The sequence below is a fragment of the Oncorhynchus mykiss genome, chromosome 6 (assembly GCF_057628025.1).
Source record: "Oncorhynchus mykiss isolate SJ-2025 chromosome 6, ASM5762802v1, whole genome shotgun sequence".
In the NCBI taxonomy this organism is placed as follows: Eukaryota; Metazoa; Chordata; class Actinopteri; order Salmoniformes; family Salmonidae; genus Oncorhynchus; species Oncorhynchus mykiss.
The window spans coordinates 33420304-33448273 of record NC_143027.1 but is presented as its reverse complement, the minus strand read 5'-3'; the positions used below and the strand labels follow the sequence as shown (position 1 = coordinate 33448273).

Here is a 27970-nt window from a genome sequence, read left to right as displayed (position 1 = left end):
AAAAGCAGCCGACACTAGGCCCTCCATGGAATGAGTTGGACACCCCTGCTCTAGTAGATTCCACTCATCTTCAATAACCATCATTCTATTCTCTTCTCCACCTCTCTCTCCTTCCCTGATCCCTCTCTCTGCATCCCTCTGTTTTCACACTCCTCCCACTCTGTATCCTCTTTCTATCCCCTTGTTTTCCTTGCCCTCGCATCCATGTCTCTCTACTCCTCCCCCTCTGTCTCCCTCTCTCAGGCGAGCATTCCGTTTTCTGTGATTGGTTCAAACCAGCTGATTGAGGTGAAAGGAAAGAAGATCAGAGGCCGTCTCTACCCCTGGGGGGTCGTAGAGGTGGAGAACCCCGAGCATAACGACTTCCTCAAACTACGCACCATGCTTGTGTAAGTCACCATGACAATGCAATGCGTACCCCTTCAAACATTCAACCTCCAGCTGCGTACCCCCTCTAGCACTAGGGTCAGTGAACTCTCAAATGTTGTTTTTTGCCATCATTGTAAGCCTGCCACACACACTTATACAATACATTTATTAAACATATGAATGAGTGTGAGTTTTTGTTACAACACGTCTCTTGGGAAATGACTAAGAGCTCTTATAGGACCAGGGCACAAATAATAATAATATAATAATAATCAATAATTTTGCTCTTTATTTAACCATCTTACATATAAAACCTTATTGTCTGTGCTTGTATTTAGTTTTCATGCTAGTGAGGGCCGAGAATCCACTCTCACATAGGTACGTGGTTGTAAAGGGCATCAGTGTCTTAACAGTGCAATTTGCCAAAGCAGGGTACTCTGAGCGCAGCCCAATCCAGAAACCTGGCAGTGGCTTCTGATTAAATAAAATTTTCACAGAACCGCTTCTTGCAATTTCGATGAGGTTCTCTTGTTCAGATATCGGTAAGTGGACTGGAGGCAGGGCATGAAAGGGATAACAAATCCAGTTGTTTGTGTCATCCATTTCGGGAAATGTACCTGCGTAATTGCGCACCCAACTCACTCCGGTGCTTTGCTATATCACATTTGACATTGTCTGTAAGTTTGAGTTAATTTGCATACAAATCATACAATGATGGAAAGACCTGTGTGTTGTACTTGTTAATGCAGACAGAGAAGAGCTCCAACTTCTTAATCATAGCCTCAATTTTGTCCCACACATTGAATATAGTTGCGGAGAGTCCCTGTAATCCTAGATTCACATCATTCAGGCGAGAAAAAACATCACTCAGATAGGCCAGTCGTGTGAGAAACTCGTCATCATGCAAGCGGTCAGACGAGTGAAAATGATGGTCAGTAAAGAAAACTTTAAGCTCCTGTCAATACTTTGCCCCTTGATAACCAGCGGACTTTTCTGTATGTTGTAAAAGCATTACATTGTCGCTGCCCATATCATTGCATAATGCAGAAAACACACAAGAGTTCAGGGGCCTTGTTTTAACAAGGTGAACCATTTTCACTGTAGTGTCCGAAACATCTTTCAAGCTGTCAGGCATTCCCTTGGCAGCAAGAGCCTCTCAGTGAATTCTGCTGTGTACCCAAGTCCTCTCTAAAAACAAGTCTCTCACCGTTGCCGCCTGCTATAGACCACCCTCTGCCCCCAGCTGTGCTCTGGACACCATATGTGAACTGATTGCCCCCCATCTATCTTCAGAGCTCGTGCTGCTAGGCGACCTAAACTGGAACATGCTTAACACCCCAGCCATCCTACAATCTAAACTTGATGCCCTCAATCTCACACAAATTATCAATGAACCTACCAGGTACCTCCCCAAAGCCTTAAACACGGGCACCCTCATAGATATCATCCTAACCAACTTCCCCTCTAAATACACCTCTGCTGTCTTCAACCAAGATCTCAGCGATCACTGCCTCATTGCCTGCATCCGTAATGGGTCAGCTGTCAAACGACCTCCTCTCATCACTGTAAAACGCTCCCTGAAACACTTCAGCGAGCAGGCCTTTCTACTCGACCTGGCCGGGGTATCCTGGAAGGATATTGACCTCATCCCGTCAGTAGAGGATGCCTGGATATTTTTTTTAAATGCCTTCCTAACCATCTTAAATAAACATGCCCCATTCAAGAAATTTAGAACCAGGAACAGATATAGCCCTTGGTTCTCCCCAGACCTGACTGCCCTTAACCAACACAAAAACATCCTATGGCGTTCTGCATTAGCATCGAACAGCCCCCGTGATATGCAGCTGTTCAGGGAAGCTAGAAACCATTACACACAGGCAGTTAGAAAAGCCAAGGCTAGATTTTTCAAGCAGAAATTTGCTTCTTGCAACACTAACTCAAAAAAGTTCTGGGACACTGTAAAGTCCATGGAGAATAAGAACACCTCCTCCCAGCTGCCCACTGCACTGAAGATAGGAAACACTGTCACCACTGATAAATCCACCATAATTGAACATTTCAATAAGCATTTTTCTACCGCTGGCCATGCTTTCCACCTGGCTACTCCTACCCCTGTCAACAGCACTGCACCCCCAACAGCAACTCGCCCAAGCCTTCCCCATTTCTCCTTCTCCCAAATCCATTCAGCTGATGTTCTGAAAGAGCTGCAAAATCTGGACCCCTACAAATCAGCCGGGCTAGACAATCTGGACCCTTTCTTTCTAAAATTATCTGCCGAAATTGTTGCCACCCCTATTACTAGCCTGTTCAACCTCTCTTTCGTGTCGTCTGAGATTCCCAAAGATTGGAAAGCAGCTGCGGTCATCCCCCTCTTCAAAGGGGGGGACACTCTTGACCCAAACTGCTACAGACCTATATCTATCCTACCATGCCTTTCTAAGGTCTTCGAAAGCCAAGTCAACAAACAGATTACCGACCATTTCGAATCTCACCATACCTTCTCTGCTATGCAATCCGGTTTCAGAGCTGGTCATGGGTGCACCTCAGCCACGCTCAAGGTCCTAAACGATATCTTAACCGCCATCGATAAGAAACATTACTGTGCAGCCGTATTCATTGATCTGGCCAAGGCTTTCGACTCTGTCAATCACCACATCCTCATCGGCAGACTCAACAGGCTTGGTTTCTCAAATGATTGCCTCGCCTGGTTCACCAACTACTTCTCTGATAGAGTTCAGTGTGTCAAATCGGAGGGTCTGTTGTCCAGACCTCTGGCAGTCTCTATGGGGGTGCCACAGGGTTCAATTCTTGGACCGACTCTCTTCTCTGTATACATCAATGAGGTCGCTCTTGCTGCTGGTGAGTCTCTGATCCACCTCTACGCAGACGACACCATTCTGTATACTTCCGGCACTTCTTTGGACACTGTGTTAACAACCCTCCAGGCAAGCTTCATTGCCATACAACTCTCCTTCCGTGGCCTCCAATTGCTCTTAAATACAAGTAAAACTAAATGCATGCTCTTCAACCGATCGCTACCTGCACCTACCCGCCTGTCCAACATCACTACTCTGGACGGCTCTGACTTAGAATACGTGGACAACTACAAATACTTAGGTGTCTGGTTAGACTGTAAACTCTCCTTCCAGACCCATATCAAACATCTCCAATCCAAAGTTAAATCTAGAATTGGCTTCCTATTTCGCAACAAAGCATCCTTCACTCATGCTGCCAAACATACCCTTGTAAAACTGACCATCCTACCAATCCTCGACTTTGGCGTTGTCATTTACAAAATAGCCTCCAATACCCTACTCAACAAATTGGATGCAGTCTATCACAGTGCAATCCGTTTTGTCACCAAAGCCCCATATACTACCCACCATTGCGACCTGTACGCTCTCGTTGGCTGGCCCTCGCTTCATACTCGTCGCCAAACCCACTGGCTCCATGTCATCTACAAGACCCTGCTAGGTAAAGTCCCCCCTTATCTCAGCTCGCTGGTCACCATAGCATCTCCCACCTGTAGCACACGCTCCAGCAGGTATATCTCTCTAGTCACCCCCAAAACCAATTCTTTCTTTGGCCGCCTCTCTTTCCAGTTCTCTGCTGCCAATGACTGGAACGAACTACAAAAATCTCTGAAACTGGAAACACTTATCTCCCTCACTAGCTTTAAGCACCAACTGTCAGAGCAGCTCACAGATTACTGCACCTGTACATAGCCCACCTAAAATTTAGCCCAAACAACTACCTCTTTCCCAACTGTATTTAATTTATTTATTTATTTTGCTCCTTTGCACCCCATTATTTTTATTTCTACTTTGCACATTCTTCCATTGCAAAACTACCATTCCAGTGTTTTACTTGCTATATTGTATTTACCTTGCCACCATGGCCTTTTTTGCCTTTACCTCCCTTCTCACCTCATTTGCTCACATTGTATATAGACTTGTTTATACTGTATTATTGACTGTATGTTTGTTTTACTCCATGTGTAACTCTGTGTCGTTGTATCTGTCGAACTGCTTTGCTTTATCTTGGCCAGGTCGCAATTGTAAATGAGAACTTGTTCTCAACTTGCCTACCTGGTTAAATAAAGGTAAATAAATAAAATAAATAAATAAGTGGCGTTGGGAGTAAATGCTTGCGCGCGTGTTACCACTCCACTACGTCTCCCTGTCATGGCTTTTGCGCCATCAGTACAGATACCAACACATCTTGACCACCAAAGTCCATTTGATGTCACAATGCTGTCCAGTACTTAAAAAATATCCTTTCCTGGTTTCCAGAAGAAGTTTTCCTTAATTGACCCCCCATAAACGTAACGGACATATACCAGGAACTGTGCCAGGCCCGCCACGTCTGTTAACTCATCTAGCTGTAGGCAGTACTTTTGCACATACAACACACTGTGGCTGAGGGAAGGCACTACTCCCAATATAGGTGAAACCCAAATCAATGTAGCTTTCATCTTATTTGTGCCTCTTCGATGGTCCGTCCCTGTCGGTTGTTCGGTGCTTTCCCGGGTAAGGAGGCAGTAGCTCTTCGGCTGTGTCAGATTCACAACTGTCAGTGTCCATGCTAGCTGGGCTAACAACACATGTAGAATTACTAGCATTGGATGTACTCGTGGAAGCAGAGCAACTTGTGTTGTCGACAGGTGCAGGTGTAGTACTGCTGGTAGTAGCAGTTCTACCAGTAGAGCTGTTATGCGTCTCTATGGACACGGGCCTTACTTTTTAAAAACAATTTATCAATTTTCGAGCAAACAGAATGAGCAGCAGCTACGTTTGGCTACACATGGACCGTTAGTGGAATTCCCGCGAGAGAGTAACAGTTAATGTGATTGGATGTTAATTATTTGACTAGGCTACCTGTATTTGACATTGTGTTGTTATTTCACTGAACACTAGATGGTTTAATTTTATTTTTGGCAGTAAAACGAGGCTACACAGGCGAGAAAAAAACCTTGCCCAAATGTATAGCCCTGTTGGAAAATGTAAATGTTTGAAAATGTGGAGAGGCAAAATGTGAATCACATTTTTATTTGGCGTACCCCTGATTTAGAGTAAATGTAAAAGTCATCTATGCATGCTCTTATGCTCTTATGTTGGATATGTATTACTATACTGCCACTTAGTGGTTGAGCACAGAACTTCAAGTCTGTCCATCTGTTGCACAGTGTAGTAGTCTAGTCTAGTGGGGTTTATGGGGGTTTGCACAAGCCAAATTGTGATATTGAAATGTCTGATGGTTGTGTGTGTTTCCAGCACCCACATGCAGGACCTCCAGGAGGTCACTCAGGACCTGCACTACGAGAACTTCCGTTCAGAGAGACTGAAGAGACCTGGCAGGTCAGTCTTCCTATCTGCAGTGTTTCTATCTCTCTCTCACACACTCTGTCTGGGCTGATACTACTCTAACATATTACAGTAGTTAATATGTTCCCTTAAATGTTCCCTACAGAGCTGTGGAGGAGGATATGATGGACAAAGACCAGATTCTCCTGCAGAAGGAGGCTGAGGTGAGTAGCTACTGCAGCACTGGATGCTCTCATAGGGTTAACTAGGTCCTAGGATGCTCTCATAGGGTTAACTAGGTCCTAGGATGCTCTCATGGGGTTAACTAGGTCCTAGGATGCTATCATGGGGTTAACTAGGTCCTAGGATGCTCTCATGGGGTTAACTAGGTCCTAGGATGCTCTCACGGGGTTAACTAGGTCCTAGGATGCTCTCATGGGGTTAACTAGGTCCTAGGATGCTCTCACGGGGTTAACTAGGTCCTAGGATGCTCTCACGGGGTTAACTAGGTCCTAGGATGCTCTCACGGGGTTAACTAGGTCCTAGGATGCTCTCACAGGGTTAACTAGGTCCTAGGATGCTCTCACGGGGTTAACTAGGTCCTAGGATGTTCTCGCGGGGTTAACTAGGTCCTAGGATGCTCTCATGGGGTTAACTAGGTCCTAGGATGCTCTCGCGGGGTTAACTAGGTCCTAGGATGCTCTCGCGGGGTTAACTAGGTCCTAGGATGCTCTCACGGGGTTAACTAGGTCCTAGGATGCTCTCACGGGGTTAACTAGGTCCTAGGATGCTCTCACGGGGTTAACTAGGTCCTAGGATGCTCTCACGGGGTTAACTAGGTCCTAGGATGCTCTCACGGGGTTAACTAGGTCCTAGGATGCTCTCACGGGGTTAACTAGGTCCTAGGATGCTCTCACGGGGTTAACTAGGTCCTAGGATGCTCTCACGGGGTTAACTAGGTCCTAGGATGCTCTCACGGGGTTAACTAGGTCCTAGGATGCTCTCACGGGGTTAACTAGGTCCTAGGATGCTCTCACGGGGTTAACTAGGTCCTAGGATGCTCTCACGGGGTTAACTAGGTCCTAGGATGCTCTCACGGGGTTAACTAGGTCCTAGGATGCTCTCACGGGGTTAACTAGGTCCTAGGAAGCTCTCACGGGGTTAACTAGGTCCTAGGATGCTCTCACTAGGTCCTAGGATGCTCTCACGGGGTTAACTAGGTCCTAGGATGCTCTCACGGGGTTAACTAGGTCCTAGGATGCTCTCACGGGGTTAACTAGGTCCTAGGATGCTCTCATGGGGACTAGGTCCTAGGATGCTCTCATGGGGTTAACTAGGTCTTAGGATGCTCCCATAGGGTTAACTAGGTCTTAGGATGCTCTCATAGGGTTAACTAGGTCCTAGGTAATAAATTAATGGGGTAAGTTGAGCCACGGGACAGGGTACGTTAAGCCGCCTACAAATTTATGTACTGAATAAAATATTACCTCTACCTTTTTAAAACCATGTCTATCTTAATTTACAAACAGAATTCAACACAATCACAATCGCTTTTTTGTCTTTGAACCATTTTAAGCATATTTTAAACAGGCTTAACACCTAACACTTTGTACTTTTTTAAACACAGGTCCTGTTTTTACTTCATATCCCAGAGATAATGCCATGCATTATGCCCTTCAATTTGCTCAACTTACCCCAAGGCAAACATTTTGACTATAGTAGCACACACAGCTACAAGGATGCACTTTCATGCTAGGTTTATGACCTCATATTGAAGATTATAGAGACCCCAACTGATGTATAGAACAATCTTTAAATTATCTACTTTGGTTTAGATACAAGCATCATAAAAACTTTAACACAATACATTCATTTGACTTGGTAAAAATCTGTTTTTGGACCTTACTTGCTTATCACTTCTTCCATGTGGTAATCGTCCGGGGTATTGTCCATTTGGAAGGCCCATTTGCGACCAAGCTTTAACTTCCTGACTGATGTCTTGAAATGTTGCTTTACTATATGCACATAATTGTCCTTCCTCATGACGCCATCTATTTTGTGAAGTGCACCAGTCCCTCCTGCAGCAAAGCACCCCCACAACATGATGCTGCCATCCCCGTGCTTCACGGTTGGGATGGTGTTCTTCGGCTTGCAAGCATCCCCCTTTTTCCTCCAAACATAACGATGGTCATTATGGCCAAACAGTTATATTTTTGTTTCATCAGACCAGAGGACATTTCTCCAAAAAGTACAATCTTTGTCCCCATGTGCAGTTGCAAACCGTAGTCTGGCTTTTTTATGGTGGTTTTGGAGCAGTGGCTTCTTCCTTGCTGAGCTGCCTTTCAGGTTATGTCGATGTAGGACTCGTTTTACTGTGGATATAGATACACCTGTTTCCTCCAACATCTTCACAAGGTCCTTTGTTGTTGTTCTGGGATTGATTTGCACTTTTCGCACCAAAGTACGTTCATCTCTAGGAGACAGAACACGTCTCCTTCCTGAGCGGTATGACGGCTGTGTGGTCCCATGGTGTTTATACTTGAGTACTATTGTTTGTACAGATGAACGTGGTACCTTCAGGCGTTTGGAAATTGCTCCCAAGGATGAACCAGACTTGTGGAGGTCTTTTTAAAAAATTCTGAGGTCTTGCCTGATTTCTTTTGATTTTGCCATGATGTCAAACAAAGAGGCACTGGGTTTGAAGGTAGGCCTTGAAATACATCCACAGGTAAACCTCCAATTGATTCAAATGATGTGAATTAGCCTATCAGAAGCTTCTGAAGCCATGACATAATTTACCGGAATTTTCCAAGCTGCTTAAAGGCACAGTCAACTTGCGATACAGTGAATTATAAGTGAAATAATCTGTCTGTAAACAATTATTGGAAAAATGACTTGTGTCATGCACAAAGTAGATGTCCTAACCAACTTGCCAAAACTATAGTTTGTTAACAAGAAATTTGTGGAGTGGTTGAAAAACGAGTTTTAATGACTCCAACCTAAGTGTATGTAAACTTCTGACTTCAACTGTATATGTAGCCTGGCAAAAGTAAACCCAGCACAGGACACAAACTCATTTGGGGTTGTTTGTTCTGTCGAATTGTAAGTTTAAAATAGGATAATGTAAGAGACAAATCACCGCAAGGGGGGGGGGGGGGGGGGTCACCATAAAGTAAAGTTCAGTCTAAATCACAATCAAGTGAAATACATCTGTTAGTAATGTGCATAAAAACAATCTGAAGACATCTGAATGCATAGACGGTAGTGGCTCTGTTTTAAACACAATGCCCACATGATACCCTAACCCCAAATGGAACAGATTCTCATCTCACCCATTCAGCACCTTCAAATAATGTTATCAACTCCACAACATGGTTCTGAGAGCACTGGTATTCAGCTAGCAAGAAGCTACACTATGTTTTCAAGGTTAATGTTCAATAACTGATGTTAAGAGGTTTTCAGTCAAACAGCGAAATATTCTTTAGAGATTGGCACATTGTTTGCTGAATTCTGAAGACCCTTTAAAGTGTTTGCACTTGTAGTGGTGTAGTTTTTAACACGAGTACCAAATTAGGGATGTAACCCTATAAGCAGAGTCACAGACCCACATTCCTGTAGAAAAGCAGCTTGGGATACCAGATCAATTTAGCAAAGTGTTACGTTTGATCGCATTTCTTCAGTTTGCAACACACAGAGTTCTATAGAGTACAAACCTGGTTTGATGTAGATTTAAATATGAAAGTAAATCTATTATTCAGTCACAGGCCCCTACCCAACTGTGAAAATGAGTTGGAGTCCATTTTACCCCGATTGAGTGAAGTCAAATGTTCCACTCGAAGTCTTATCCACAACCACTAGATGGATATATTTTCTATTGTGTAAAAAAAATGTTTTTACATTAAGGCTCTCAAAATGTTACGTGGCTCATTGTATTATCTTTTTACAATGGATACAATTTGTCGTGTTTGGAATGACTGATAGTCTCTGGTATTTGTTTCACTCAACTGTCTGTTTCCTTCTCTTCTCTCTGTAGCTGAGGCGTATGCAGCAGATGATTTCCCAGATGCAGGCGCAGATGAAGATGAAGGGAGACGAGTGAAAATAGAGGGATTGAAAGAGGGAGTTGGGGAAGAGATGAGAGGAGCCCCACACCCCTCAACCCCATGTGCGTCTGCATCTCCATCATGGACGTTCTGCTGGACACACACATCACTCCCTATCTCTGTGTGTCAGTCAATCAATCAAGCAATCAACCACCCAATTGGATGTTCCCCTCTCTAACATAATTGTAATTATAAAATCTTCAATTTGGCCTCTATTTTACCATGATACTGAGATCCACTGATCTGCAAGTCTCAGTATTGTTTTGGGAACTGTTACTCACGTTGTAACACGTTTCATACTAAGGTATGTTTGTCTGGAGTGTTATCCTTTATTGTGTAATGTTATGATATGGGTTATGATATAATGTTAAGGCATACTGAAAAGACAGAATTTCCATGTTCTCCCAATAGGTGACTAAAGATGATGTCCGTGTGTTTTCATCCGCACTAGTATTCTGTCTCATGTACAATGTAGATCTTGCATTGCCAACAGTACTAATATCTCATTGGTTAGACAACAATAAGACTTCAGTGTTTACAGAATGTTTGGGGAATGTTTTGAGTAACTTAAAGTGGCTATCAGCAGTTGAAACAATAGCAAAGCTCTCACCCCACTGTTACGGTTAAAAGCTGGGGGGGAAGGACTGGAGAAATGTGACCACTCAAATTCAAAGACAGAGTTATGGATGCAAGGACTGACCATCCATTATATCAAAATGATAGTTTTAACCATGTTTTTAGGCTATACAGTGTTTGTTTACATTTACTTTGTTTACAAACATTGGAGTCAAAAATATTATATTTTGGTTTCTGTTTGGGTATGGCAGTTGTGCTTTGCTCATGAGGCTTTTGTAAGTTAAATTCTTCAAGAATCAATAGGTACATATCATTAATTTGTAAATCCAAAAATGACGGTAGCAACTGCTGATTGCCCCTTTAAAGGAAGGTTTGTTGAGAGCTGGATGTTGTGTTTTTACCATTTGCAACCTGTCTTTGCTTTCATATTTGGAGCACAGCTGAGGACTCAGTCCATGCTGTAGGTGTAGTAATAATAGTGTCCCTCAGGTGGCGCTGTAGTCTATGTTCAACAGCACAACACATGGAAAATAACTATAAGGGTAATAATATATAAGGGTAATACAGGCTTGTGTGGAAGTATCCCACAGTCTCACATTTTATTTTAAACTTTATCACTTTTGCTCTATATTATGAAAGATTTATGTAACTTAACTTTGTCTGTGCCTCTGTTGTATTGGTGGAAAGAACTATAGGGGGACGGGCTCATTGTAATGGCTGGAATTTAGGAATGAAATAAATGGAACGAAGTCTAATGTGGTTTCCATATGTTTGATGTGTTTGATACCGTTCCATTTATTCCATTCCAGCCATTACAATGAGTCTGTTTTCCTATAGCTCCTCCCAACAGCCTCCACTAATGGAGACGGTTTGCCTTGGTCTCTCTGGGTCAGTCTCCTCAGACGAGGTTTTACTGAGCTGAATTCCTCACCATGTAATCTTATAAGTCAAGTATCAACAGCAGAAGGCTGTTGGTTGTGTCGTCATTATACAGAGAATATTTGCCCTCGTGTTTGAAGAATGCTCTGAAGTGACTTGATAGCTAAAATATGTATGTATCATGTGGGTGGACGTACTGTCTAGAATAAATGTTGGTGCATTCAAGATGCAACTGATAATGCTTGTTAAGTGATCATGTTAATTCAAGTGTTTTCAAACCATGCACAACCGTGTGTTGGTTAATATACTTTTTTTTTATTGCCTAAGACTTGCACTACAAAACCTTACATCACCCTTTGTCTTTAATAGTTACATTATATTATGAGCAGTCTTAGTATAGATGTGTGTTTTTGTTTATTTGGTCATGTTCTTTTGGGTTTTCCTAAAGGGGGTCTTCATTTTATCACAATGATTTACTGTATGCACAAACATACTGACATCTTCTGATATTGGCTAGCTCCATGGAACTTACAGTATTGAACACAATTCCATTTTCTGAATTCCTAACTATATTCCGATTCACCATGTCTGCCAGCCCACTCTAGGCTGCTGACTGTTATACAGTGAACACACTAACGCCTCTCAATGTGTTTAAGAGCGTTATCGTCAGTCAGTGTGTCATTGTCTATGTAACTTGTTTCTTTCTGCCTAGTTGATCAACAGATTTGTACCTTTGAACCCTGGAGGCATTAACCCAGCGTTTCCCAAACTCGGTCCTGGGGACCCCAAGAGGTGCATATTTAGTTGTTTGCCCAAGCACTACACAGCTGATTCAAATAATCAACTCATTAAGCTTTAATTATTTGAATCAGCTGTGTAATGCTAGGGGGGGGGGAAACAAAACGTGTACTCCTTAAGGTCCCTAGGACTTAATTTGGGAAACACCGTAATTAACCTAACTGTGCTTGAAAGTTTTTTTTTTAGTAGTGTCTCAACTTTTGTACTCCATTTTCAGAAATACAGTTTCCATAGAAACACACTTGTTGTCAGAGTGCTTTGTTTACAGGTCATATGTATGATGATGTGCATTTGAGTGGCCATGTAGAAAAACAAAGGCAATGGGATTGAATGGAGAGGAAGGTTTCTAGTTGTCAAGCCTTCTAGACCTCTATCAAATTGAAAACACTAGATAAGAAGCTGCTGTGGAGGTTGGTGTAGCAGTGTTGCTAAATGGTGAAAAGCTGATATCACAGAATGATGCATGGATAGGAAGCATGCCACAGTCTTATTCCCTTGTACTTGGTGCACGTCTAGATGTTGAAAAATTAAGATTTCAAACATATGAGTGAGAAGTTTGAACAGCATTAATTATGGAAGCTGCATACAATATTGATGATATGGACAAGTAAGATCATAGGAAACCTCTCCATCCACGATTGGGTACCACATAGATGAGGGCGGGGTTCTGCACGATATTGCAACACCCTCTCCCACAACCTGTCTGGCTGCTGTGGTAGCGCGGAGAAGGAACGGACGCGTGCGTTTACCGAGCAGTCCGTCCGTTCTGAAGCGACACCGAGGGGAGGAGAGCGGCGAAAATGACGACCAACATCCGATACAAGAGCCGTATCCCGATCAAATCGGGTAAGCATAAGGATAATAATTACGATTATGCATAAAGGCAATTATAACGCGGTCCATTTCAATGATTGTCTTTCTCTGTCGGTCTCTCTCGCCTTCTAAATTCTCTATGGGCGTCGTTCTGCATCTCTCCACCTGTGTTTCATCCCCCACAATGACCAACAGACGAGACAGTTGAGGTAAGGACAACGTTTATACCTATTTCTATTAAAAAATATGTACAAAATTGTTATCTGTGTTCAACGCTTTTGATGTAGGTCTAGGCTTTTAGGCGATACATAGAATCATATTTCATATCAAGCGTGGTAGCCTAGACACAGTTTTTTTCCCCCAAATTCGCTTCGTATGGCGTCATATAGCCTAGATAGCCTACGTAGCAAGCCTTGGCCTAGCAAACGTGAGCTGCATCATCATTCCGATGCCCTAAAGATTACTACTGTTGTTGTCTTGCCACCGCAATACAGGGTAGAGTGAGCATCACACAGCCAGAAGGATAATATGTCATTTATGCATACAGACACAAGATGCATACGCAGCGAGTGGTACCCAAGGGCTCGCCTCTCATCCTCGGGCATCCATGCATCATTCTAGGCAAGCCACTTGTTGTGGATGTGAAAGTGACCCGCTCCCTATAGTTACTGGAAAGCCTATTGGTCTTTCCCTCTGTAATCCCGGGGTTGCTTGCAATTTTATAGATTTCCTTGAGTGAGCCCTGTGTGTGTCCGTATGTAGCTCAGGTGTAGCTTGGTGGGAGACCAGCAGCACACTGAGTCTCAGGTGTATCGATCTCCTCTCTCTTTGCTCTGGGGATGAGGATGACAGAAGCTTTAGATGCTGTTCTGTTCGAAGGTTGTTGCTGGAACCTTGTGTAGCTACATTGTAAGTAGGCAGCATGCAGCAATGGTAACTAAAGGCATAATGTTAGCAGACGTCTATCTCAGTCAAAGCTAATTGCGAAAACATATTGTAAGGCTTCTATATCCTGACCTTGTTGACAGTATAGTGTTACGGTCATTCAGAGGCTATGGCTCCCGTAGGTCCACTGGTCCTTGCTGATCTTTCTGGTGTTCACACATACTGCAAGCAGACACAATTCTTATTGTTTGAGCTGTAAGCTGGGTTTGTTGCAGATAGATTTTCAGTAAGCCTGTGAAATCACATGGGCAGCATTGCGGAATGAACCTCGCTCGAAGACCTTGACCTTGATTACTACAGTGCAGTTAATACAGTAGGAATAGCCTGTGTGTGGATTTGGAAATGTTCAGCGTGGGTGCGTGTCCCCCAAGGAATTTCTTCAATTGTTTTTCCCTGTAAGAACTTTTCTCTTTTTTTTTATATTGCTAAGATTTTATCATACTGTTTGTGCTATGCAAAATTGTGTTGGAGATATTCAAGTAGCATGTCTGTTGCCACAGCACACCCACACACTCTGCCTGACCTGGCCGGGTGCTTAGGGGGAGTGGTTTCTTGGATAGTGAGCGGGACTAACCTGTGTGTGTGTGTCATTCAAAAGGTCTGATAGGGGGTGCTTATATTTGTCCTGTTTCACCCATGTACAAGTGTGTAGTATGAAATGGAAATGTGTTTTTTGCACATCCCACTCCACCTGAGACCCTCAGAGTGGGGTCATGGCCAGGGTGTGTGTATGAGGGAGATGCAGAGGATAGTCTGGGTAAATCACATTCAAATCAAGCCCTTCATCCCCCTTTGCCCTCCTCTTTCTTCCCTCCTCTTTCCTCCTGCTATGATAATTATTGTTTCTTGGAAGCATCTTTCTCTTATGCTTCACCAAACTGGGCCTGCCAATCACAGTCTGGTGTACTGGTACGTTGCTAGGGAACAATTTTATCCATTTTCCTCACTCTGAGACTCTGGGAGAGGAACCTATCCGCAATTCCTCAGGATGATTGACGTGTTTAGGCGTAGATTTAACGACACCCAGTTATGACAGATCTACGATGCTGTGGAATCTATAGTTCTCCTTGGCCCCCGTATACTCGCATGGTTTCTCAGGTCTAAATCAGGCGTGAGGAAAGATGTACTCATTAACTTAGCTACCTATGAACACACACGCCTCCGAGTTTCTGATTGAAAAGATCGTGGAGGATAGTATTCACACAATGTACTTATCAGCCGAGGCCATCCATTCATGGTTGTCATGGGAATTCCAAGCCTATTTTGATTCATTACCATGTTCCTACTGGCACTCTGTACAGCACTCCAAATGTATTTTCCTACCACACCCTCCACTAGATTCACTAGATTCACATTTACTTGCACTTTTAATAGAAAAGGCTGTTATGGTTGTTTACAGTAAATTGCCTGACCGGGTAGCTCAACTTTCAACTCTCCTGAGTGTCTTCTGTGTGTTTTGTCTTTGTTCTTTATCTAAACTGAAATGTTTCTGCTCTCTGGCATCTGATGTCATTGTCACGCTGAAAACATGTATGCAATGCCAATGATCCAGTAGAGTGAGAGTTAAGAGAGGGAGTTCACAACCACACACGTGAATAACAAGTTTATCTCTAACCCCAGGTCTCCCTCTCTCCCTGTACAGCTTGCCATGTCTCAGCCTTTGGGTAGGCATTTAAAAAGCTGTTGAAAATAACCCATGCCTGACCCAGATAGAAGGATTCCAAACCCATTTTCAAGAATGAAGAGTTTGGGTGACCTCGATAACTTGGAGATTAGATGATGTTAGGGGGCGAGGAATCAGAGATTTGGGAGCTAAGTTCTAATGATAAGGAGAATTAGAGGACTACCTTTACCTCCTACTGTGGGAAGAAAAGCTCCCTTGAGGAATTTTGAAAGATGCCTAACTGACAACTGTAAGATGAATGAAAGCTACATAATGGACCATTAGGAAGCGGAACCTTCTTACTATGGTGGTGCAAATTGAGCTGATAAATGCTGAACACAGATTCTGCCTCGTTTAGAGGACATTACCAAACATTATCTGATAATAAAATGTGTTGTCATTATGGCATGCCCAGTTAAACCTGTCCTTGGCAAACACAATAAAGGTCATCAGTGTGTGAACACTTGTTTTCTGCCACTCGTCTGCAAGAATGTCTAGTTCCCAGTACCTGTGACGCAATATCTCTTTACTTTCCACTGTATTATATCCCGGTGGACTCCCTGGTGACCAGCTCCTTGCTGCTGAATGGGCTGATGCAGTGTCCCTCTATTCCCCCACTTTTAAACCCCTGTCCCATTCCCGCCTCGGCAATTCATGTAGATCTGAAAGGATCATACAGTGCATTCAGAAAGTATTCAGACCCCTTGACTTTATCCACATTTTGTTACCTTACAGCTGTACTCTAAAATTGATTAAATTACATTTTTTTCATCATCAATCTATACACAATATCCCATAATGACAAAGAGAACAGTTTTTGAGATTTTTTTTGTTGCATTTGTATAAAAAAAAACAAAGTATTTAGACCCTTTGCTATGAGACTCGAAATTGAGCTCGGGTGCATCCTGTTTCCGTTGATCATCCTTGAGCTGTTTCTACAACTTGATTGGAGTTCCCCAATGGGAAATTCAATTGATTGGACATGATTTGGAAAGGCGCACACACACCTGTCTATATAAGGTTCCACAGTTGGCAGTGCACGTCAGAGCAAAAACCAAGCCATGAGGTCAAAGGAGTTGTCCGTAGAGAACCGAGACATGATTGTGTCGAGGCACAGTTCTGGGGAAGGGTACCCAAAAAAAAAGTCTGCAGCATTGAAGGTCCCCAAGAACAGTGGCCTCCGTCATTCTTAAATGGAAGAAGTTTGGAACCACCAAGATTCTTCCTAGAGCTGGCTGAGCAACTGGGGGAGAAGGGCCCTGGTCAGGGAGATTACCAAGAATCCGATGGTCACTCTGGCAGAGTTCCGGAGGTCCTCTGTGGAGATGGTTGTCCTTCTGGAAAGTTCTCCCATCTCTGCAGCATTCTACCAATCAGGGCTTTATGGTAGTGGCCAGACGGAAGCTACTCCTCAGTAAAAGGCACATGACAGCCCACTTAGAGTTTGCCAAAGGGCACCTAATGGCCTCTCACATCATGAGAAAAAAGATTATCTGGTCTGATGAAACCAAAGATTATCTGGTCTGATGAAACCTAGATTGAACTCTTTGGCCTTCACGTCTGGAGGAAATCATGCTGTTGGGATGTTTTTCAGAGGCAGGGACTGGGATACTCGTCAGGATCGAGGGAAAGATGAACGTAGCAAAGTACAGAGTTCCTTGAAAATAACCTGCTCCAGAGCGCTTAGGACCTCCAGACTTGGGTGATGGATTCACCTTCCAACAGGACAGCGACCCTAAGCACACAGCCAAGACAATGCAGGAGTGGCTTCGTGACAAGTCTCTGAATGTCCTTGAGTGGCCCAGCCAGTGCCCGACTTGAACCTGATTGAACATCTCTGGAGAGACCTGAAAATAGCTGTGCAGCGATGCTCCCCATCCAACCTGACAGAGCTTGAGAGGATCTGCGGAGAAGAATGGGACCAAATATAGGTGTGCCAAACTTGTAGTGTCATACCTAAGAAGACTTGAGGCTGTAATCGCTGGCAAAGGTGCTTCAATAAAGTATTGGGTAAAGGGTCTGAATATTTATGTAAATGTGTAAAAAAAAAAATGAAATATCACATTTGCAAAACTTTCTAAACATGTTTTTGCTTTGTCATTATGGGGTAGTGTGTGTAGATTGGGGAGGGGGGGACAATTGAATCCATTTTAGAATAAGGCTGTAACTTAACAATGTGGAAAAAGTCAAGAGGTATGAATACTTTCCGAATGTATGTGGTGGCTAACAGTTCCACCTTGTGATCTGATGGGTCTTTAGAGATCTACTGAAGTGCTTACAAGGATGGGCTACGGGTCCATTTGGAGCTAGGCTGTGGAAGAGCCTATTGTTTTGCTGAATGGACAGACGCTAACGCTAGGCTACGCTATGCTAGCCAAGTGTTCTTTAGAAGGCCTATTGTTGCCAGGCCAATTACACGCTGTTAGATTAGCATGCCGAAGAGCCTAGCACCCAGAGACTCACGTCTCCAAGTAGAACAAACACTACGGATGGGGGGGATGGGGGGTCCAAAGAGCCTCTTTCTCTCACACTCATTCTCATCTTCAGGCTCTCAATCTTTCAAATTCAACTGTCATTCCCTGTCTTTTCCCCCTTCACCCCCTCTACCTCCCTCCATTCTGCTCTCTTTCCCCCTTTCTCTTTCTCTGTACGCATCTTTGGTCTAACACTCTGCCACAGTTTTGTTTCTGCTTTCGGACTTTAATTGTGTGTAAATGTATGGTTGGGCAGGACTGAGATGTCTTCAGGAAAGGTCACCTCTCTTTATATCTATGTCACAGAATGCATCCTCTCCACATCTTCTGTCTCTGGAGGTGTGTGTGTGTGTGTGTGTGTGGCACGAGTGTTTTATGTATTTGCGTACTTGTCCACAGTAATAGGTGTGTAGTTTACTGCTGTGGCCTTTTTCAGAAGAGCTTCCTGAAAGACCAACAGTCAACAAGTAGACCAGTGCATCTAACTGTGAGATCAGTGTGACTGATCTCTGGATCCATGCCTCTGGACCCAGCACGAAGGCTGTGTGTCTCTCTAAAGGGAAGGAAGTCACTGAGCATTCAGACTGTATATATTTGACTTCTAGTTGTGGTCAGCTGTGTGTGTGTCACTCTGTCATCAGGAGGACTGGGCTTGGCCTCCGATGGCTGTCAACGTTTAATACCCAGCACCTCACACTGTGGAATGTTTTGACTGACTAGCCCCTAATAACACATTAGCAGAGCCCAAGGTATCTGTGGTTGTGTCCCAATGGGCCCTGGTCAAAAGTAGTGCTCTATAAATGGAATAGGGTGCCATTTGGGAAGCATACAGTGTGATAGTCGCAGCAGACAGACAGCTTACTGGTTTCTCCGATCATATTTCATCCACAGAGGTCAGGACAGACGGACACAGGAGGTAATGGATGGGCTGGAGATGGTTATTACTGCCTGACTGTGTCCCTGAAAAGTGGCTTCCACATGGCCTCCCTTAAACACTGTCCATTGGATGTGTTTTATTAAACTGATGATGTCAGCTGTATCCATGTGTGTATGTTTACGTGTGTGCACGTGCATCAGGTTGTGTCAGTGTGTGAAGTTGAGTGAGAGAGCTCAAGGTGCAGTGACCTACTAGAGGGACAGCTGGCCACTGAGCGAAAGAGGGAGGGGCCTGAAGGAGTATATTGTGATGTCACTCTAGGACCTCTGTTCTATTCAAATGAATCCCCCCTTTTTTGTTTCACTCTCAAGAGTCAAGTTTTCCTTCAATTGCTAGTATCTGATGTGTGTTCCTATCTCTTCCTAAAAAACATTAGCCTGGCTATATGGTAAAGAACATTTCTGCTGCCAATGCCTTCATAATGTACTGTACCCTGTTCTGTTAAGCTGGGCTCCCAGGTGGCACAGCGGTGCAAGAGACATCACTGGTTCGAATCCAGGCTGTATCACATCTGGCTGTGATTGGGAGTCCCATAGGGTGGTGCACAATTGGCCCAGTGTCATCTGGGTTTGGCTGGGGTAGGCTGTCATTGTAAATAAGAATTTGTTCTTAACTGACTTGCCTAATTAAATAGAGGTTAAATACATTTTTAAAATAAAAGCTCTGTCTCCCTCATGTGAAGTCACTTGGTATTACATCTTCTGGAGACGTCCCATGAAGAAAGTTCCTTGGGAGCCACAGTGTTTCGTTCCAACCCTGCACTAATACATCTGATACAGCTATTCAAGAGCTTGATTAGTAGTTAGAATGTAGTTAGAATGTCCTCTGTAGATGTTGCCCATTCTGTCTGGGGTATCATAGCTTTCTGAGCTCCAGTTGTCCTGAAACCTATATTTCGTCCTGAAACCTGTGTCCCGTCCTGAACCCACCACTGAGCCCACCCACACACACCGTAGGCCAACATCTGGCAACAATTGTTCACCACGCCCTGTCTTGTTTCACAGTGTTTGGAGTAGTTGGGCCTCTGGTACCGCTACATGACTTGGTGCATGGCTGATGTGCAGTCTAGACGTTGGCTAGGTTCTTCATTTTATCATTCATCTCTGGCTGGTGTTATCCCAGGGGTGGGTTGAGAGTCCCTACTAGCTTCACTAAGCTCTGTGTGACGAATTACTGACTCGTACAAGTCCACACTTGAACCACACAGTGGGTTTGTATCTCTGTTAAAGGACACTGTGTTGTTCTTTGACAAATGATCACTATTATGGTCAGATATGGGCTAGATTGTTTAGCCCTCCTGTCTGTCTCTCGCGCTCTCTCGCTCTGGGCTGCTATAGGTCGTTACTGTAGCAGTCAGTGCTTTATTTATCTAACGGTTGAAAAGGGGGAGGGACAACGGGTGTGAATGAATGAGTGTCTTTTATTCCTTCACTTTCCCCCCCCACCCCTCACTCTCTCCCCATCCCTCGCTTCCTCCCCTAAACTGCTACCTCTTACTACCTTTCTCTCCCATTTTATTTCCTCTAGTCAACTCCCCCATTAGCTCTCTCTCTGTGTCAGTATTCCTTCCTACCTGTCTGAACAGGGAGCAGTGGGGCAGAGGAGAAAGGGTTGAAATAAAGGGAGATGAGGAGAGAAGGAGTAGGAACAAAGGACATAACAGGAAAGACGAGTGTGGACGAACAGAGGATTACAGAGGAGTAGAGGGTGCATAAGAGAAGCGTTCTGGCTGCGTGTGAAGAGGTTGCTCTGTTTTTGTCCTCTGTTGGAAAACATTTCCCCTATTGGTGTGGTGTTGGCTTGGTATGGATGCTATCATGCTGCAGGAGAAACTGGTGGAACGCTTGCTTTGCCCTCGAGTCAGAACCTCCAGGCAGAAGGTAAATAATCTGGAACAGGCGAGAGAGGGGATAGAGGGACACTGAGGAGAGAGAAAATGGAGGAGAGGATAGAGAAGGGAGAGCTGGGTCAATGTCTCACACTCACATCAGTTAACTCTCATAACACCTTTCTCTCTCTCTAACATGTCATGTTAGTATGGAGGTGTGTAGGACATACTGTTGTCTTATGTCATGTCCTGATGGGTTCATGACAGATTTATGGATAGTTTGTTTGTTCTGTCTGTGGGATTTGTGTTCCCACACACACCCTAGAAGTAAACCAGAAGTTTGTATGATTCCTCATAGGTTATGAATCCAGCGCTGTAGATTTCCGTGTTCTCTGTGTGTGACTTCAGCCCTGGCTCTATTCCATGTCTACGCATGCTGTGTGTATGTGTGGTTAGTTAAGCCGTGCCCCAGGGGCTGTCGGAAATGCATATGACAAGTTATGACAACTTATAATAGACCCTGACTGAGTATTTCTTTGGCATGTGTGTTTGTTTTGGGTTTAAAAAGGACCATTCAGGTCTGGTCAATACAGCCTCTGTCAGCCTCTGTTGGCTGCCAGACTCTGGCCTTGGTAGACTGGCAAGGGTGTGTGTGTGTGTGTGTGTGTGTGTGTGTGTGTGTGGAGTCTTCAGTTTTGTAGGGGCAGAGTAAGGAGCAGCTTTGGATGATGTGTGAATGGTGTCAGAAGGGGATGGGGAGAGCTGCCAGATAGACAGCTGTGCACTCCATTGTGTAGTGGCAAAGTCATAGATCGGTCATACTTTTCTCTCACTGTGTGTGGAAAAAGCACAGCGCCAGGTCTTAGAGATTTCAAAATGGAATGGTATGAATGCATTTTCCCCCTTTCCCTTCCTCCTATTGTCAATGGATTTCTCCAAACTGTAATTGTAGCATGGTGGGTGGAGTTTGAATGTCAATTGTATTTTAATTTCAATGGTAGCTTTGCGCTCATTCAGCTCTTGGGAATGTTGCTTTGAATTGATCTCTCTCACCCTCTTTCTCGCTCTCTCTCTCGCTCTCCCTCTCGCTCAGGAGAAGCAGTATGTGGGTTTTGCTACCCTCCCTAACCAGGTGCACAGGAAGTCAGTGAAAAAGGGATTTGACTTCACCCTCATGGTCGCCGGTCAGTGAAAGTATTGATTGTAGCCTTCTTAAAAAAGTAAAATGACCCAGTGCTATTAATTACTTGGTGTGTGTTCATTAATGTTCACTCTGGCCTCCCGAGTTGCGCAGTGGTCTAAGGCACTGCATCGCAGTTGCTAGCTGTGCCACTAAGATTCTGGGTTATTAGAATCCAGGCTCTGTCGCAGCCGGCCCCGACCGGGAGACCAATGGTGCCGCGCACAATTGTCCCAGCGTCGTCCGGGTTAGGGGAGGTTTGGCCGGCAGGGATGTTCTTGTCCCATCGCGCACTAGCGACTCCTGTGGTGGGCCGGGCGCAGTGCACGCTGACACTGTCGCCAGGTGTACAGTATTTCCTCCGATACATTGGTGCGGCTGGCTTCAGGGTTAAGTGGGCATTGTGTGAAGAAGCAGTGCGGACGTGTTTCGGAGGACGCACGGCTCTCAACCTTCTCCCGAGTCCGTACAGGAGTTGCAGCGATGAGACAAGACCGTAACTACCGATTGGATACCACGAAATTTGGGGAGAAAAAGGGGTAAAAAATAAATTAAAAATGTTCACTCCGCGTTAGTGTTGGCTGTGTGTGTGTTGCTGACTGTTAGAAACATGTTGTATAATGCTGTATGTTTGTCATGTTACAGGAGAGTCTGGTATGGGTAAATCTACTCTGGTCAACAGCCTGTTCCTCACAGACTTGTACAAGGACAGGAAACTTCTTAATGCTGAGGGTGAGAAACGCGCACACACACACACACCTTCTTCAAATGTCAACAACAGCTAAATAAAATGCCATCTCATCAGAGGTTCTCTTCCCTCCCTCCATCCCTACCTCTCGCCTTCTCTTTCTCAGAGCGTATCAACCAGACAGTAGAGATCATTAAGCACACAGTGGACATTGAGGAGAAAGGAGTGAAGCTGAAGCTGACCATTGTAGACACACCAGGCTTTGGAGATGCTGTCAACAACAATGAATGGTGAGACCTCAACTAATCCTGTCCTGTCCTACAGACTCTTTAACCTTTTACTGCAGTGGGCTAAATCAGGGTCACACAGGGGATTCTTGGAAGTCTTAAACAAATCTACTTTGAAACAAAAGTATACACCTCACACACATGGGTTGTGGGCTTAAAAAGAAGACACCTGTACCATGTCATATATAGAGTTGAAATCTATTACATTTTGAGTTTGCATCCCAATATTACACTTCATAAACTGTGTGGTTCGAGCCCTGAATGCTGGTTGGCTGAAAGCCATTGAATATCAGACAGTTTTTTATATAAATGTTTACTGCTCTAATTACGTTGGTAACCAGTTTTATAAAAGCAACAAGGCACCTGGGGGGTTTGTGGTATATGGCCAGTATCCAGGCACCCTGTGTTGCGTCGTGGATAAGAACAGCCCTTAGCCGTGATATTCTGGCCATATACCAAACCTCCCAATCGCCTTATTGTTTAATTATAAACATCACAGAACACTGTAATGCAATGAAACCATTTGACATAGAAACACGATTTTCAGCTTTACATTTTTTTTTATGAATAACATTCCAGCCATGAGGCCACTAGAGGGTGATTTGGTCATTTTGACTGCAGGAAAGGGGTACGGCTTCTGTATGGGTCAGTAGATTGACCTAAAATAGGAATAATGGTGGCAATGAATCTTGTATGTTGTTCCTGTAAGCCTTGACTGATTTGTGCCGTGTGAGTGTAGCTGGAAGCCCATCACCGACTACATTGACCAGCAGTTTGAGCAGTACTTCAGGGACGAGAGTGGACTGAACAGGAAGAACATCCAGGACAACAGAGTCCACTGCTGCCTCTACTTCATACCTCCATTTGGACATGGGTAACAAGCATACACAGACAGAGGAATGTGATGGGCTAATGACCGGTATAGCTGTGATGACTAGATCGTAATAAAACATCCTGTGTGATGACAGGAGGAGGATATACCTTTAGGATCCTATGTAAACAGCACCAATACAACTCAATCACAAACACTGTTACTCATAGTCAGTGTGCGCTTTTCCTCTATGGCACACACACACACTGACCAGGTTGTTTCCTCCTATCCCTTGTAGACTGCGTCCAGTAGATGTGGAGTTTATGAAGGCTCTCCATGAGAAGGTGAACGTGGTTCCTCTCATCGCCAAGGCTGACTGTCTCACTCCCAGCGAGATCAAGAAACTCAAAGACAGGGTGAGTCCATCAGAGCAGACAGACTGCAACTGCTGAATCATGTCTCGTGTTATGACGGTAAGGTTGGCTGCAGGAACGTTGGGAAGTTAGCCATCTTAATTTGGTTTTGTTAAGAGCAACTCCCTCAGAGCTTCTGCACTCCCCCTCCAAGCAATGTCTCACCCAGTGGTGTGTGTGTGTGTGTGTGTGTGTGTGTGTAGGTCCGTGATGAGATTGAGAGGTTTGGCATTAAGGTGTACCAGTTCCCAGAGTGTGACTCTGATGAGGACGAGGAGTTTAAACAACTGGACAAAGAACTGAAGGTGAGACACACAGCTGGAGCCTGAAGACTAAACATCAATAAGACATCTACAAGTGGAACGAGACCACTAAACTCAACCATCCCTTGTCAATCTATCATGTCAAATCCTGTGTGTGCGTAGGAGTGCTGTCCGTTTGCAGTGATTGGCAGTAACACTGTGGTTGAGGCCAGGGGCCAGAGAGTAAGAGGGAGACTTTACCCATGGGGCATTGTGGAAGGTGGGTGACATAACAATATTACTAAGTTGCATGGTAGATCATGCTTTTCCTCACATATGACAATTTTTGATTATGATTAGGCTCAGGAGTTTTCTTGCTCAGAACACTTGGTGAAGTATAAATCCATGTCCCTAATATTACACAGCGCATCAGTTCTGGTGGATACAACAGAAGGAATGTTTTATCTTAGCAAATCATGTCAGTATAATATGACCCAGTTTGTCTGTTTTTGTGTTTCAGTGGAGAACCAGTCTCACTGTGACTTTGTGAAGCTGAGGAACATATTGATCCGCTCCCACATGCACGACCTCAAAGACGTGACCTGTGACATGCACTATGAGAACTACAGAGCGCAGTGTATACAGGACATGACCAGGTGTGTGTGTGTGTGTGTGTGTGTATATATATATATATATTACTGTAGAGGTCAGAGAGAATGCATAAGAAAGAATGAGTAGCTTGGTTTCTTGCTGGTGTTGAGATTTTTCTTTAGTTTTGTTTATATTGCATGCCGTTGTGTATGAGTCTGTATTCATGTTCCCTGTGTGTTTTCCCCTCAGTAAACTGACGCAGGACAACCGAATGGAGAGCCCGATTCCCATGTTGCCCCTGCCCACCCCCGACGTGGAGACCGATAGACTCATCAAGATGAAAGATGAAGAGGTAATTATGGGTAACATCACCCAAACAGGCTAGTCTCCAGTTTATAGAAAGATGTCCTGCGCGAAAAGACAAAAATGGCATGACCACTCACTCTCTTTCTCTGCAGTTGGCAAGGATGCAGGATATGCTGAATAAGATGCAGCAGCAGATCCATGATGGGAAGGACCAGTGAGCCCCTCCCCCTGCAGACCCTGACTACTGCCCCACCTGCTGGCCAGCCACTGATTTACATCCACAACTTCAGATGAACAAATGCAAACAATACCATACATACCAACATGTTATTTACTGATATAATCAGCATGGGGGGGGGGGCAGTTGCTGTATATTCATTCATTGGTCTTTTTTTTGTTTTTGTGTGTGTGTTTTTTTTTTTATTTGGTCTGTCCTGCAAGGAGAAATTTAGTTTTTTACTGAACCTGGTGTCCGTTTTGAACCCCATTTAATATTATGAACAGTCCTCCTAGCATATGTCATAATATAAACATTTTATTTAAATGACCTGTTAAATGTATCTAATTTATAAATATGCTGAATACTTTTGGGATATTCTGTCAGGTTATGAATACGCATAAGATATTTTGTAAAACGGCAATATTACTGATGTTAAGGTTTGAGTCTGTTGGTTTTGAGTGAGTGTGCCTGTGTGATTTGAGATGTATGACACTCTATTACGAGGAGCTTATTCTGCTTTGATACTGTGAGAATCTGTTTTCCCTTTCAGTGGCATTTCTTGTGCTTTTGGTACAGGCTTAATAATAGGCTACCTAAGAATCTAAACAAATGTAACGTATGACCTTTTTACTGCTGGTCTCTACTTCAACTTGTTGGGAAGACCCTTTTTTTTTTTATTATTATTTTTTTTTTAACAATGTCTTGGCGCTTGCAAGTCAGCTTGAGAATGTCTTCAGCGCCATTTGCTTACCTTACAGTGCATTGAGACCCTTTTGACTTACATAGCTAATGAAAGGGTAGGTTCGGTAAGTGGTGCATGTGCGCGAGCATGCCGACGTTACTCATAACTGCTTAGAGCTTAATTTCCACTCTCATATGATGCTATGTGTTTGTTCTTAAATGCATTTTGAGCTATGCCTCGGTACCACTATGTGACTGTAAAAATAGGCAAACTTTTAAGAGCAGCTACTGTATATGCTTTTGTCCAATATAGCATATAGTGTGTGTGTGTGTGGTGTATGCTGCCCTCTGGCTGTGTTGTTCAGGATGGTGTTTGGCTTTTTATAGTGCTTGTGCTCAGAAACCATGGTGGAACTAGTGACCCGTTTTATGATGATGAATAAACCGTCTGGATTCATGTGTTTGTTTATTTAGCTGAATTATTTCCTAAATAAAGTATATGGTTTCTAGTACGATCTACAGGTCACTAATATTTAGGCAAACACAGAGCCCAAATAGCACAATACAGGGAACAGGGTGCCATTTAAGACATAGCCCTGAGACATCCTGTAGGCCCCATGCAGGCAGGCTTGTGTGAGAGAAGTCTTCCTACTGTCATGACGTGGCCCTCTGAGTATAGCGAGTGCCTTTCTCCGTCTTACACCCAGGTTCTGTTATCTCGGGTTGTACATTTCTAGAGGAGACTCTCTCCTCATGGCCAGGCATTATAGTCAGAGTTTCACAGAACAAAGGAACTTCTAATACATCACAGAACTTGAACTGAACAATATCCATGTTTTGGAGAATGTGGAAACGGTCGGTGGAAAATTCAGCTACGACCTGTCCATTTTGTTTTATGATTGTGACCTCAGGACAGCCACATTACCATAACTCTGTTTATACAGGAGCCTCAGTTCTGAGGCTTGCATCTAATTATTGTATAAAATTAATGAATAAAGAACCAATTGTGTAATGTGATTTTAAAATTGTATTTCTGTTAAAATGTTCACTAAGTCATTGGCCCGCCCCCATGAGCACAGACATCGATCTGGCGTCATGGGAAAGCTTTTCCACAGTCCGAATAAAAACTCCACCTGGAGAAGCCCACTTTCGACCATGCTGTACCTCGATTACCGAAAGGGCTAAGGTTTGAGTACCTTTAGTATAAGCTAAGGTTGTAATGGTTGTTAAACTCTGAGACTATCGATACCGACAGAATAAGAGCAAATCTTCCATACTAATTTCTAGTCTGCAGCTAGAATATATGTCGACTGAATGCGAAGACCGACAACCGCCGAAACATTTATTCTATGAGAACATTTCTTAATGGGCCTCTGAAGTATTCATTCCAACAACGAAAGACTTCATGGGAGAGAGAAGTTCAGATGAACTTTCCAGCAAAAAGACGGACGATTCCAACAGAGATCATGACGACACACTGAGTGTAAATATAAATATTGATTGCAATTATTCCCGAATGAGTGAGCGTTCATGTGCAAAGGATTAGCATTTCAATTATTATAATTATCAACTGTGTAGTGACTTTTGTTCTTCGCGCACTTCTCAGTCCCTTTGTCTACCAAGCCATCATACCGGTTTAGCCCACTAGGGCACATCAAATCAAATCAAATGTATTCGTACATCAGCTGATATCTCAAAGTGCTGTACAGAAACCCAGCCTAAAACCCCAAACAGCAAGCAATGCAGGTGTAGAAGCACGGTGGCTAGGAAAAACTCCCTAGAAAGGCCAAAACCTAGGAAGAAACCAGGCTATGTGGGGTGGCCAGTCCTCTTCCATCCCCTATCATTTCCTTGTAACCATGC

At 43.9% G+C, this 27970-nt stretch overlaps 2 protein-coding genes across 4 annotated transcripts in view; both read left to right on the top strand.

Moving 5' to 3' along the window:
• Positions 1–12269, top strand: part of LOC110525804 (septin-2) — a 49739-nt gene extending 37470 nt beyond the window's left edge. For both annotated transcript variants that reach the window (XM_036979948.2, XM_036979949.2), the window contains 4 exons: positions 244–389; positions 5643–5726; positions 5839–5896; positions 9706–12269. In XM_036979948.2, the coding sequence (XP_036835843.1) occupies positions 244–389; positions 5643–5726; positions 5839–5896; positions 9706–9771 (354 nt within the window). In that variant the 3' untranslated portion in view covers positions 9772–12269. The remainder of the gene's footprint in view (positions 1–243; positions 390–5642; positions 5727–5838; positions 5897–9705) is intronic.
• Positions 12270–12738: 469 nt separating this feature from the next.
• septin5a (septin 5a) lies at positions 12739–26564 on the top strand. 2 transcript variants are annotated; one of them, XM_021606241.3, is made up of 12 exons: positions 12739–12874; positions 13037–13050; positions 21782–21872; positions 22514–22600; positions 22723–22846; positions 23583–23717; positions 23953–24070; positions 24271–24372; positions 24493–24589; positions 24830–24965; positions 25150–25252; positions 25359–26564. In XM_021606241.3, exons 1-12 carry the CDS (start codon positions 12829–12831, stop codon positions 25422–25424), a joined length of 1119 nt encoding a protein of 372 aa, XP_021461916.1. In that variant the 5' UTR covers positions 12739–12828; the 3' UTR covers positions 25425–26564. The 2 variants fall into 2 exon arrangements, with proteins under 2 accessions (XP_021461916.1, XP_021461915.1); XM_021606240.3 differs by lacking the exons at positions 12739–12874; positions 13037–13050 and adding an exon at positions 20299–20740.
• Positions 26565–27970: the final 1406 nt, after the last annotated feature.

Bases quoted from the DNA above. Each gene is read 5' to 3' on its own strand.
- septin5a (XM_021606240.3), top strand. From the start codon at position 20,666: ATGGATGCTATCATGCTGCAGGAGAAACTGGTGGAACGCTTGCTTTGC. The intron at 22,847-23,582 runs GTGAGACCTCAA...GTGTGAGTGTAG, and splicing joins GCTGTCAACAACAATGAATG to CTGGAAGCCCATCACCGACT. The intron at 24,071-24,270 runs GTGAGTCCATCA...GTGTGTGTGTAG, and splicing joins TCAAGAAACTCAAAGACAGG to GTCCGTGATGAGATTGAGAG.